General features: G+C 40.2%; 2 protein-coding genes across 2 annotated transcripts in view; one reads left to right on the forward strand and one right to left on the reverse strand.

Annotated features, from left to right (window-relative positions):
- Positions 1–896: 896 nt before the first annotated feature.
- Positions 897–5548, forward strand: acot2.S (acyl-CoA thioesterase 2 S homeolog). The gene is given in 3 exon segments (NM_001091148.1): positions 897–1692; positions 3212–3414; positions 4235–5548. Coding segments are annotated over 3 exon segments (1287 nt in total). The 5' UTR covers positions 897–1187; the 3' UTR covers positions 4814–5548.
- Positions 5549–12563: 7015 nt separating this feature from the next.
- Positions 12564–14146, reverse strand: part of LOC108699739 (leukocyte tyrosine kinase receptor) — a 103787-nt gene continuing 102204 nt past the window's right edge. Inside the window, exon 30 of the mRNA XM_018232257.2 lies at positions 12564–13511. Within this exon, the coding sequence (XP_018087746.1) occupies positions 13125–13511 (387 nt within the window). The 3' untranslated portion in view covers positions 12564–13124. The remainder of the gene's footprint in view (positions 13512–14146) is intronic.

Here is a 14146-nt window from a genome sequence, read left to right on the forward strand (position 1 = left end):
TGACCAGCAGGTGGCGCTGTTGGAACAAAATTCATTCATATTAACAGCACATGTATCCCCTAATATCTCGCAATAAAAACAGAATAAATAATGAATGTACATTGCAAAAGTCCTTAGAATAGCCCCCTCGTCAATTTTACATTCACTTATTTTAAAGGTTTACTTATCCTTTAAAGAATTGTCAGTTATTAGCAACTTTGCAATTGAGCTTCATTTTTCTTTTTTTTTTTTATAGTTTTTGAATTGTTTGCCTTCTTCTTCTGATTCTTTTCAGCTTTCAAGTTGGGGTCACTGACCCCATCAAGAAAAACAAAAGCTCTGTAAGGCTACAAATGTATTGTTATAGCTACTTTTTATTACTCCTCTTTCTATTCAGGCCTCTCCTATTCATATTCCAGTCTCTTATTCATAGCAATGCATGGTTGCTAGGGTAATGTGGACCCTAGCAACCAGACTGCTGAACCTGCAAACTGGAGAGCTGCTGAATAAAAAGCTAAATAACTCAAAAAACACAAGTAATAAAAACCAATTGCAAATTGTCTCAGAATATCCCTCTCTACATGATACTTAAAGTTTATTTAAAGGTGAACCACCTCTTGAAGTAGAGAAAGTGTAGCCCTGTGACTAATTGGTGACACTGACAGTCCCAGAATGAGAAACATTAAAAGAAATACTTAGAGTTATGTTAGGGAAAAGCTCCCACTGACTGGGGAATGGAACATAACCGCTATTAGATCACATATACACCTTGTAACCTATTTTCACCATTAGATGGCGCCTCTAAACACAGGTCTGACTAAATTCCCTCGGTGAATCGCAAACAGGGCGGAAGAGTTACGTCAGAGTGAAGGGATAACTCAGAGGATATGCGGAAGTGGGGAAGGCAGGACGTTGCTGACGCAGGACGCTGTTGACGCATACAGTATGAGACAGCGTGCTGCTATAGACGCCTTTGAGTTGGAGGGCAGAAATCACGTGAGTTACTCTATGGCAAGCAGCTCAGGACAAATTAGTGTTCGCTATAAAGTTTAGGCTGGAGAATGACCCACTGAACATTGAACTGAACATTGTGTATAAAGTGTGACTATTACAGACAGGTGTGAGTGTGTATGAACTGGTGCAGCCCAATGTCTTTAACATAAACTTGTGTCATTTAAAGTGAAATGTTGTCACACAGCAGGAAATCAATGTTGTGCCTCCTGCATAGGCCCCTGGCCAGAATCCCGCCTGCCTGTGCCATGTCTGTGTCTATGAAGGTCTCCCCCGGGCATTGCCTGATTGATGAGCCCCTGAGGGTGTCTGTGTCAGGCCTGAGTCCTGGGCAGGCGGTGACCCTCCAGGCTGAAATGACTGATGAAGGTGGGGAGGCCTTTACTTCTTTAAGCAGGTATCACGCAGGGAGCAGCGGGGAGTTGGATCTGTCAAAGTGTCCGGCGCTGGAGGGAGGCCGTTTCACTGGGGTCGAGCCTGAGGGACCCCTGTGGGCTCTACAGCCCAAAAACCCACTCAGGAGGTTTCTACGGAAAGATGTGCAAAACCCAATACAGCTCAAGCTTTCTCTGTACCAGGACCATGAACCCCTTGGGCAACTGCTGGCCACCAGCAGCCAGGAGAGGGGATTCATTGGAGCAGGAGTGAGCCGCATCCCAGTGCGGGAGGGAAAGGTCCGGGGCAGCCTCTTCTTGCCACCAGGTGAGTGCTTTAAATATTTGCCCCCCCTCCTAAAAATTCATTCAATGCATATTATGGCTGATGTACCCACTTGTATATAAAGGCAGTTATACGTCAATCATATATTAAAGGAGAAGGAAAGGCTAAAAGTAAGTAAGCTTTATCAGAAAGGTCTATATAAATACACCAGTAAACCCTCAAAGTAATGCTGCTCTGAGTCCTCTGTCAAAAGAAACAGCACATTTCTTTCCTTCTATTGTGTACTCATGGGCTTCTGTATCAGACTTCCTGTTTTCAGCTTAAACCTCCAGGGCTAGGGCTTGAGCATGCTCAGTTTGCTCCTCTCTCCCTCCTTGTTGTAATCTGAACCCAGAGCTATGAGTGAGTAGGGAGAGACTCGGGCAGGAAGTGATGTCACACACAGCTAATATGGCAGCTCCTATCCTAAACAAACAGACAGCTTCTAGAGCTGTTTACTTTGGTATGGTAAAGCATTCTACAGAATAAATATATTCTTGTGTTATAGCTTGCACTATTGTGGCTAATCTATTGACAATAATCTTTCTTTAACAGTGGTGGGTGAGGTGGAGTGAAAACATACATTATTTAAAAAAAATCATCTCATAAAGCCACACTGGGTAATGTAAGTGCCCCACAAAGGAGGTTGGGAGCAAAAAGGATGACCGAGAATTCTGGCAAAACTAGTTGTTATGCACAGCCTTGGTCCTTTCTGGGTTTGATCCCTCAAGATGGTACTGCTGAAATAGAATTGACATGCTCTTGGGCAGTGTGCTCCCGATCTCCCAGGCAGCAGAATAAAATGTAAGAGGGATAGGGGCTGCCAGAGGAAATAATACAGACAGGTCAAGGGTGAAGGCTTTAAGGTCTAAGTTTATAAAGCCTCTGACCTTCCCAGATTGTGCTGTATGTCTGCCTCTGTATCATTATTTAGATATATTTATTCCTTATATTTATTAAAGGTTATGTCCTTGGGGAGAGGGGATGTTCTACTGCCTGAGAGCAGTAATATTCAGTCAGTTCATTGGGGCATCTGTCAGGTTAGCACAGTGTAAATCATTACTGGCTAATATAAATTCTGAGTTTGGTAGCTATGTAAACACTTATATGTATGGATGTATATGGATATCCCAAATGAACCAGGATCCTAATGGATCCCAAGCACTAAAGCTCACATATATATTGTACATAGAATACTCTATGCATTAAAGAGGGGTTTATGCTAATGTTACATTTGGCATTTTCTCCCTTGAAAGTAAAATCCAGACCAACCAACTTGTAAGCACTGATATTAATCGCACCTGTAATTGGTAAGTGTTTTCCCCACTATCGACATCAGCCTGAAATGTTGTTTGTTGCTTTAATAGAGCGCGAGCTGCTTGGTCTGGAATTCGGATAGAGGTGCACGAAGTGCAGTTTACCAATAATAAAAACTGCATATTGCCAATTCGTAATTAAAAAATTTGAAGGTGCTTTTATTTGATTAAGTGGAGTAATGTGATTTGTCTTTGTTGCCGTATAGGAGAGGGACCATTTCCCGGTGTTATTGAAATACAAGGTACTGGAGGTGGCCTACTGGAATACAAGGCTAGTCTTCTGGCTGCTAAAGGATTTGCTACACTTGCTTTGGCTTACTATGGCTATGAAGATCTTCCCAAGCAAATGAAAAAATTTCACTTAGAATACTTTGAAGAAGCTGTAAATTTCATGTTGAAACATCCCAAGGTAAGAACCCATAGATTGTGTCCGGTGCATCCCAAATACCAATTGCTTCGGATTTCCGAAGTTGCCTCACGAGGAAACCTAGGGCGACTTTGGAAATCTGAAACGATTCGTATGCCATCCCGCTGGCGATTCGTATTCTTGCCGGCAAGAAGGCATTTCGGGGAGATTAGTCACCCGCAGTAGAGAAGATTTGTCGCTGGGCGATTAATCTTTCCGTCTGCCTCCACCCTATGGTGGATAGACATGGGCAGATTTGGTTGACAATTGATGGCACTGCATCAAGAGGATGCTGTAGGTGCTTTGGCTAACTTCTAAGTACAGGGCTCCCTTGCACCAAACAACACCACACTTTGAACTGGATTTGTTTCTGTCACGCAAAGCAGCTTGCTCCACCAATCCCAGGGTATTTTATTTCTCAAGAGCCCCAGTGTTTTTCCTGATCTTGCAAAAAATGCTTGGTTTGGTTCTGAATCAGATCTTGAAGTTGAAGAATTCCCCAAAGATACTGTAAATAAGCAAAAGACGTTCTCCACACTGCCTTTTTAGTTTGTCAAAAATGCATCAAATCCTCTCTTGGGTATACCGCTATCCCAATATCTGGTAATAAACTGATGAATGAGGAGAGCACTTCTCAATAGCAAAAAACGCTGTGGTTGTGTTTATTTAGGGCTACTACACGACAAGTTTCGGGTCTTTACATACCCTTTCTCAATTCCCCAAAGACACCTAGATACTGCCTGTATGTCAACACTTCTTTCTCAAAAAAAAATAATGGTTGTGGTGCTTTTTCATTGTTAATATATATTTTTCTTCCTTGTAGGTTAAAGGTCCAGGGATAGGACTTTTGGGCCATTCTAAAGGTGGAGATCTTGTCCTCTCTATGACTGCTTTCCTAAAGGGCATAACAGCTGCAGCTGTTGTTAATGGCTCCCTTGCTAATGTGGGTGCTGATTTACATTACAGAGATATTACTCTCCCTGCTATTGGCTTTGACATAAACAAAATTAAATTCCCCCAGCCCGGAGTGGCAGATATCAGCAATGTTCTGAACAATCCTCTTGAAGAACCTAACCGTGCAAGTCTAATTCCTTTGGGCAGAGCAGACAGCAAGTTCCTCTTTATTGTGGGCCAAGAAGACAAGAACTGGAAGAGTGATTTCTTTGCCAAAATTGCTTGTGATCTTTTGACAGAGCAAGGGAAAGAAAAGCCAGAAGTCGTATGTTACCCTGGAGCTGGCCACTACATTGAGCCACCTTATTTTCCACTATGCAAAACCTCTATGCACAGACTGGTGGGGTTTCCAGTGATCTGGGGAGGAGAAATGAAAGCTCATGCCATGGCACAAGTTGATTCCTGGCACAGGATTCAGGCTTTTCTCCATAAACATTTAGATCAGTGATCCCCAACCAGTGGCCTGTGAGCAACGTGTTGCTCTCCAACTCCTTTGATATTGCTCTCAGTGGCCTCAAAGCAGGTGCTTATTTTTAAATTCCTGGTTTGAAGGCAAGTTTTGGTTGAATAAAAACCATGTGTACTACCAAACAGAGCCTCCTGTAGGCTGCTAGCACATAAGGAATACCAATGGCCAATTGAAGTCTATATTTGGCACCCCCAGAACCTTTTGCATGCTCTACAACTTTTTTTTTTTTTTTCATTTGAATATGGCTCATGGGTAAAAAAAAAAAAAAAGGTTGGGGACCCCTGAACTAGATGCAGAAGGTGACAGACCTAGCAAGCTGTAACCAAGTGGGTATTCCAATCCGTAACCTGTGATTGGTAGCCTACTTTTTCTTCTCTAGAAAGCTGCTACCTAAAAAGGTTGTCTAGTATACAAAGGGCAAGGCCCAAGCCACTTTTTGTGGAAATAGTTGAATATCTGTACTATGCAAACCTGTGTCCCCCAGCTTGATATTTTGTTGCAACACACTGATATATATTGAAATGCATACAGCACTAAATGGGGAAAAATTGTCCTTATTTAATAATTTTATTTTATTTTTTGAAAAAAACATATTCGTAAAAGTTGAATATTCCTTCTCAGATGGAAATTGATAAGAGCTTATATATTCCTTTACTTCAACTGACAATGTAACTCAGTCACTGGTACATTAAATATATTTTAAGATCATAAAAATGAACATCTTTATTTTAAACATCATAACTAAATACATGTATATGGTTTATCATTTTAAGTGCCACGGGTTGAATATTCTGTCTTGTAATCTAAGGTACGCCAATATCTGAAGTACCATGATCACATAAAGGAACGAGGCCAAAGGTGACTTTTAATATCCTACTTTTTCAATATATATTATAATATGCAAATTTCAATGAGTCAAGTGACCTAAACTACATCATTAAACGCCATTTATATAGTGAATAAAGTACCCCGTGGAGTTACCAAGGAGTTTCATGACCATATAAAAGTACGAGGCTGAAGACCAAATGTTTTTATACAGGTCATGGAACTCCGAGGTAACTTCTAATATCCTCATATTTTGCAACTGGGGGTACTTTATTTATTATAATACACAAATTTCAGTGAGTCATGTGACAGAAATCAGAACTCATCGTTTTTAAGGATATAATTTACAAGATATTTAAAGCTTTTGTGTATTATAAGAATATAATTTACAGGATATTCAGATCTTATGTGTATTATAACTCAATATAATACTTTTTTTCACCATGTTTAAAACCCTCTCTAAGCCAAGGTTTACTGCAGCATTAAAAATATGGAGACGGACAGATCATGGAACTCCAAGGTGATGTCTAGTATCCTCATTTTTTCCTACAGGGGGTACATTATTTGTTATAACACACAACATTAAGGACATTAAGCACTGTTTCTAAGGATATACAACAGGGTAGTCATGGCTCTTGTGCTTTATATACAATTGATGCTGTTATTTTTTATTAAAGGGGAACTATCGTGAAAATTAAAATTTAATATTAGCTTCAGCATACTGAAATAGGAGACTTTCTTAATACAATCAATTAAAAATTTTGTACCGTTTCTGAAATGATCTTCACTATTCCTCTCTCAGCATCTGTTTCTCTTCATTCTGTCTTCATGCAGCAGTTGGGTGTCCGATGAATGATCCAATATATCTTATAGGGGGGCTCCTTTTGCCTAGAATATGTATTAGAGCTCACTCTATTAAACTCACCAGACATCATGTCTCTCTACATGCAGAATTTGTGCAAAAATGCGGTTATTTTTTTAGATTTTGTTTGTACTGGAATCAGTTATTTGAGTGAGCTCTAATTTATCTGCTAGGAAAGGAAGCCCCCCTATAAGATTTATTGGATCATTCATCTGACACCCAACTGCTGCATGAAGAGAGAATGAAGAGAAACAGATGCTGAGAGAGGAATTGTGAAGATAAACTTAATTAGTTCAGAAACAATACAGAATTTTTAATTGATTGTATTTAGAAAGTATCAATATGAGAAAGCTTATATTAAATTTTCATTTTTCCCCTTTAATAACAAGGTAGCAACCAATCAAATTTGGGTCCTAACCTAGTGTGTGTTAATTGTAGTAAAAGACTAATTTCATAGTCCTATTTTATTTACAAATCATTTAGTACCTGTACTGGTATTAACACTGTGTAGTTACTTTATAAATAAGTGTTAAATAATAACTTATGATTGTCTCACAGATTTAGTTAAGGATTACCACTTGCTCCAAATTGAAGTTGTAGACATCATATGTATTGGCAACATCTAGATGTGCTGCAGTACTATCTATACTTATGGTGGAACTTGTTCTTTGTTCATCACCATCAGACTGAAGAAGTTGATGCTTTTGGCACTAAAAAGACTGCATATAAGTCTTTTGTTTTACTGTCTCTTTTTCCTCTTTCATTTTCTTCCTTCTTTTATCAGCCCCAGAGGCATGCTTATATAGATTCTTCCACATAACCTCTATTGTTGTTTTATACCCCTTTATATAATTACAAAGAGTAATGGTGTTTTGTCAGCTCAGCTGCAGCCTTTCATATCCTCACTCTCTCTCAGACTGTCTCCAACTGTCCGAGACGACCCATAGAATAATTTTACAGCCAGATGAGATGACTATAGTATTAGAATTACTTTGCACACAGATTTTTTTTTTTACTGAGTGCCTTGGTTGATCCTGCAGCCTGCCTGGCTGCCTTCCTTAACAAAAACACCCTTCACAAATAATGTTGCACCCTGATCTCACTCTCCTTGCCTTGATTGTTCTAACTTCTGACTCCTGCAGGCTGCAACTGAAGCCCTGCCCTAGCCGGCCTGCCACCCTCCCTCACTCCCTCCAGAGGCTGAGCCAGTCAGACAGTTCCATCTCCAAAGTCAGTAGCCACCAAACAAACCCCCTATTTTAACTTGGACCAGGCTTAAATGTGAGGATCATGAACGACTATGAGGAGTTGTTTCTCACCAGACCATTTGCATGCGAAATGAGCTGCTCCCAGAGTGTGCCTAGGACTTTTAATTGTGACATGACGCAGTAGCGCAGGAGTGCTGCATCATCGAGTGTGCGCGTCAGTGACATCATCAGGAAGAGGAAATTAAGGGACTCAGGGTGGCAGGACCGGGACTTTGCTGGGCAGTAAGTGACATTGAAAACCGGGTTGCCTGGGTGACGGCGCAAGCAGAGCAAGATCCAGGGGCAGGCCCCTAAAGCTAGGTGGGCTCTAGGCAGGTGCCTAGTGCGCCTAGTGGGTAATCTGTCACTGCCTATTAATATTTGTAAAATAACAAAGAAGGTTCAAGCCTTAGGCAAAAATTGTAGATGCCTAAGGCTTGCCTGATACTTGGGGCCCAGAATGGGTGGGATCAGGGCCGGGCCTAAGGTTGTAGGTATAAATTCCCTATATTTACATACCCTTAGGCTTGTGGCCAGGGCCGGGCCAAGCCGGCTGGGCGCTCTAGGCAACCCAGCCGGCAGGCCACCCTGCTCCAGCTCCCCCTCCCGCACTCGTGCACGTGCGCACCTGCAAATTCATATGAAGCCGGTAGGACGGGGGGCAGAGGTGGGAGTGACGGAGGGGAGAGAGATAGTGGGGAAGAGGCGAAAACAACAGGGCTGCAAAAACGGAATAGGCAGTAAACAATTTAAAAGGTGCCTGCCTAGTGCCCCCCTATCGTTGCGCCCTAGGCAGGTGCCTCTTCTGCCTTCCCCTAGTTCCGGGTCTGCTTTAGGCAGTATTTTGTCTGGCGTAGATGCTCCAATCTATTCCCATATTCCTATCATTCATTGTAAAACACTAGAGAAAAACATCACTAGTGATTGGTTGCTATGGGCAACACCACAGGTCAATGTTTTACACAGCATGATAAATAGGCCCCTTTGTGTATGCACTGAGAAACGCAGCACTAGCCTGTCAGTCAAATCATGCATTTTTGCACTGAAATACACCTGGTTTGCACTTACTGACTGATGCACAACTGAGGTAACAGGTTGGCCTTTTCTCCTGCTGGGGGAGATACAAGAAAATACTGTGTGCGCCAGTCAGGCCTCGGAGTAGGGGTGGGCAGAAGAGACAAATGCCTAGGGTGCAGTGCATGGGGGGCACCAGACACAGACTTTCCCTGTCTAGCAAGTGTTATCTCACTGAAAAGCAGTGCCGGAACTAGGGGTAGGCAGAGTAGGTGCCCGCATAGGATGCAATCATGGGGTGGGTGGGGGCGAACACACTTTTAAGGGGAATTTTTTTTTTTAAACCTTGGTTTGCTTGGCCTTTAATAGTTAAAGGCCAAGCAAACCAAGGTTTAAAAAATAAAACTATTTCCTCTAATTTACACATTTTTATTTTAATTTAGGCTCCTGAGAAATAGATTTAAAGAGTCAGATAAGCTGTATAGTGAATAATTGTAACTGTATTCAGCCAAAATGAAGATCACACTTTTGTATTTTGGTGTATAATTTTCCAAGTATTTATATATCTGAGCTTAGTAAACGTTATTTTTATAGCATTCATCTATAACAGCTGTCTCTCTCTCTCTCTCTGTCTCTCTCTCTCTCTCTCTCTCTCTCTCTCTTTCTCTTATTACAGTTTTTCTAATGAAAGTGAATTGCCCTTTAAGTTGCAAGTCATAGTTTCCACAAGAGACCTGCTTATCTTAAATTGTTACAATTGCTTTTTTGCTTGTTTTAAATTGTTACCAAAGTATCTATAAGTGCACCTACTATGAATTATGGGCTCTCTGCCAAAAGCCAATTAAGTTAGAAACTTTATATCTTTTTCTGGGTGTTCAGTGCAGGAGATCAGAGAGAAAGTCAGGACAATCTCTGTGATTGGAGCGGACAAAAATGTGCTTTATTGCATTAAAAAAGCATATAAATGCATTTTTTCACACTTGCCATGCATTTGCTGGTGTAAGAGCTCTAAACTCTGATAAATCTGGGAATTCATAATTTTTGCTGAAAAACAAGCAACATTTACATGGTTATTTATTAGGAATTTGTGAGGTTTAAGATTTCCTTTTTACTTTAAATAAACCAACAATATAAGAAAACTAAAATGTTTATCTATTAAAAAAATCTGAATATACTAGGGATGCACTGAATCCGGGATTCGGCTTTTTTCAGCAGGATTCAGATTCAGCCGAATCCTTCTGCCTGGCTGAAACTAATCTGAATCTTATTTTGCATATGCAAATTAGGAGCTGGAGGGAAATCACATGACTTTTTGTCACAAGGAAGTAAAAAATATTTTCCCCTTGCCACTTCTAATTTGCATATGCGAATTAGGATATGCAAATTACGATTTTGATTCGGTTCGGGATTCGGTCGAATCTTTTGTGAAGAATTCGTGGGTTCGGCCGAATCCAAAATAGTGGATTCGGTGCATCCCTACAATATACAAACCTTGATTGAATACAATCATTAAAAAAACTTGAAAACCTCGAATTTGTGATTTTAGAAGTTAAAAAAAAACTAAAATTTTTGAGTTTACAAGATTAAAAAAAAACGCGAAAATCTTTGCATTCGTTTTTTGGTGCTTAATAAATACCTAACATTTGACTTTTTGAAAATATAATTTGAATTTTTCTAGTTTTTGTTCAAAAAAATTCAAATCGTGGCAAAAATTTCAAATGTTGCTGTTGATAAATCACCCCGCCCCCCCAATATAGAACAGTGAAGCCTGATATTTAGCAATTTCCTAGGCTCTTATTCTGGTTTAAATAGAATTATTTTAGAATTAAATATAACAGAAGAGAAACGTAAACAGATAATTGCAGCTTTAATTGATATACGTTTATTTATCAAAATAGGATACTCGTTAAGCTGAAAAACTTGATGTCTGATAGTGGTCTCATTGCAAGCATGGCCGCATCCAGGGGTCTAGTATCACTTCTCAACTGTACCCTGTATTTGACCAATGTTGAAGAGAAGCATGAAACCTTCTTAAATATAGAAACTCTCAAAGGTCCGGCACAGGGGCACAACTATTTGTATTTATAACAAAAGGCACAACAAACAAAGGGAGCCCTGTATTTAGGGGCATATTTATCAAGGGTCGAATTTAGAGTTTATGGGAGTTTCTAAAAACTCAACACAAACTCGAAAAAACTTTATTAAAAAATTCAAATTTTTTAAATTTGGGTGAATAGGATCGACCTGCAAACTTGAATCAAATTCAAATTGAATTCAGAGTATTTTCACCAAAAAAAAAATAATTTTTTTCAAAAGTCCACCAAATGACTCCAAATTGATTGTAAGAGGTCCCCTATAGGCTAAAACACCAATTCGGCAGGTTTTAGATGGTGAATAGTCTAACTTAAATTCTTAAAGGGGCAGTACATGATAAATTTCACATTTTTATTAAACTCAAATCGTATTTGGACTATTCCCTAGTCGAATTACATTAAAATAAACTCTAAATTTGAATTTAAAAACTCGAATTTTCAATTCAACCCTTGATAAATCTGCCCCTTATTGTCTGGTCAAGGCAGGTGTTATGAAGAGGCTTCATTTGAGTCGGCACACACTGAGCCTTCCTCCCTATGAGCCAACATAGTACCAGTGTGATGTATATTGCATTTTAATAGGTCAAATTCAGCACCAATATCTGCACCTAGTACTGCGCCTACTGATTTTAAGCCTAGTGTATTGCCAGTCATTTTTTGTACTATGGAGTTTGTGTTTTATAATGTTGGTAGAATACCTGTTTATGAAATTTAGGGATGCACCGAATCCAGGATTCGGTTCCGGATTCTGCCTTTTTCAGCAGGATTCGGTTCCGGATCCTTGTGTCTGGCCGACTGAATCCGGATTTGCATATGTAAATTAGGGGTGGGGAGGGAAAACATGTGACTTTTAATTACAAAACAGGGAAGCGAAAAAAATGTTCACACTTTTTCCCTTCCCGATTCGGCCGAATCCCAAGTAGTTGATTGGGTGCATCTCTAATTAAATTATTTAAAAGTAAAAAAAAAGCTATTGAGAAAAGTCACAAACTTAAATAAAATGATCATAGCATACATATTAACCAGCAGAATATTTTGTTTACTGAGTTTCCATTTAAATGTGTATGGTGTAAGAACATTAGAAAAATGCTTAAAGGAGAATTCAACCCTAAAGTTAAAAAAACCCTACCCCCCACCCTACATAGACCCACCTCCCTCTAGCCTAAATGTTACCCCGGGCAAATGCCCCTAACATTTTACTTACCCCTTGGTGCAGATTCAGGTATCGGAGTTCACGGGCGCCATCTTCTTCTCTTCGGAAATCTTCAGAATGAGACCGGCGTGTCGGCGATTGCGCACTTTGAGCAATTTTCTGTTTTGTGACAACTGTGCATGCGCCGAAACGCCCGAAAATTGCCGAAACACCGGTCTCATTCCGAAGATTACCGAAGTGGCTGAAGATGGCGCCCGTGAACTCCCGATGCCGCACTGAATCCGCACTGAGGGGTAAGTAAACTGTTAGGGGCATTTGCCAGGGGTAACACTTAAGCTGGGGGGGAGCAGGGAGGGGGGTCTATGTAGGGTAGCGGGGTAGGGTTTTTTAACTTTTGGGTTTGCTTCTCCTTTAAACTGGGGAAAGAGCCCGTATATATGACTGGGATAACTTTTTTGTTATATTTCTGCGATAGGTGTGACTTTCCATGGGAAAAGGGTAAAATAGGTTTACGCACAGATATTAGACGCCGCTGTCCAGTAAGCCTGTACTTTATTTGATAGCATTTTAAGTACCTTATTGCCATTCAATTCAAACATAACCTTAAAAGTAAAAAATATATATAATATATATTTATCAGATTTTAATTTCTTAAATGTGAGGTCGAGACCCAATGTGTTGACGTCTGAAAGTTGAAAACGTAAAATTCACAGTGCTGTTTGGGAACGTCTGAGGTCCATGTCTTCCATCAAGTCCGGGCAACTGAGACTCGGAAACCTGGGGTCCCTGCATTAGGCCCCGTGCAAGGTGCTCTGGGTCTCGATGATCATTTTAATCTGCTCCCCTACTGCTTTCTAATATAACTTAGTAGCTGTCTGCATTCACTCTGCATTGTGAAAGTGTAACATGCAGTAGCATCATTGGCCCATGGGCCTGTGACCCAAGTCTCCACTAGCCTAGCAACACCACTGTGTGTAATGTTAACAAAAATGGTGAGTTTTCTTTGGAAATGCTAAAGACGCCCAAAGGCTGAGATAAAACCCACAGTTCTAAGGTCCAAACCTGAGTGGTCACAGCTTTGCTGTTCATCAATGTGTCAACAGGTGCTCTCCATAACCCAAGAACCATAAGTTGGGTTCCAGAGGTTTTTTGACTTGTTTTTTAGTTTGTGTGTTGTCTGGGGGTTTGGCTCTGTTGTTGAGTTGAGGTTTGATTGGAACCATGATCCCTCAGTTGATTCGGCGACAGTTGGCAAGCCTGGTGTCTTGATATTCCAACCAGCGAGATTCTCTACTAATAATTCTTGAGGAGCATCGCCAAGCTTTTGTTCTATGGACTGTGTATCCAACAAAGGAGCAAGTGGTGGGCTGCTCATCATGGGGTTGATCCCATTGCAGTTGTTTGGCCGTATACTTGTGCTTCCTTCATCTTCAGGTGCTGGCCCACTTTCAATTGGCAACGGTGTATTAATTACATCCGGATCCTGAAATATAGTAGCCATTGTTACTATTGGTGCTCTATTGATGATGTCTGTTTATCCAATAAATCCAACACTGGTCTTGTGGTAGAACAACATTTTGAAATAAGACATAAATAGCCAGATTTATTAAAATAATTAACAGACCAGTTGGGGCATCGTTGGAATCACAGAACTTCACTGCTAATGAGCTAGTGGTTGCCTTGGGCTGGTAAAGTACCATTGCTACTATTGTTTCCATAGTTGCCACTTCTATCATAGTTACTATTGTTTCTATTGCTCCTATTATTTCCATACTTAACATTGCTACCATAGTTACTACTGCTACTATTGTTTCCATTGCTACCATAATTACTATTGCTTCCATAGTTACCGTTGCTACCATAATGACTACTGCTACTATTACTACTACATCATTGCGGCCATTGTTTTGTATAGTTCCTATTTTTTTCATAGTTGCCAAATTTACCATAATACTACTGTTTACGTAGTTCCTGCTGTTTCCATAGTTGCCATTCCTGCCCTAGTTACTCTAATTACCACTGTTACCATTGCTACCAAAGTTACTATTTGTTTCATAGTTGCCATTGCTATCAGCTAATATTGTTACCATAGTTACTATTTTTTTCCATAGTTATCAT

This window comes from Xenopus laevis, chromosome 8S (assembly GCF_017654675.1).
Source record: "Xenopus laevis strain J_2021 chromosome 8S, Xenopus_laevis_v10.1, whole genome shotgun sequence".
NCBI classification, from domain to species: Eukaryota; Metazoa; Chordata; class Amphibia; order Anura; family Pipidae; genus Xenopus; species Xenopus laevis.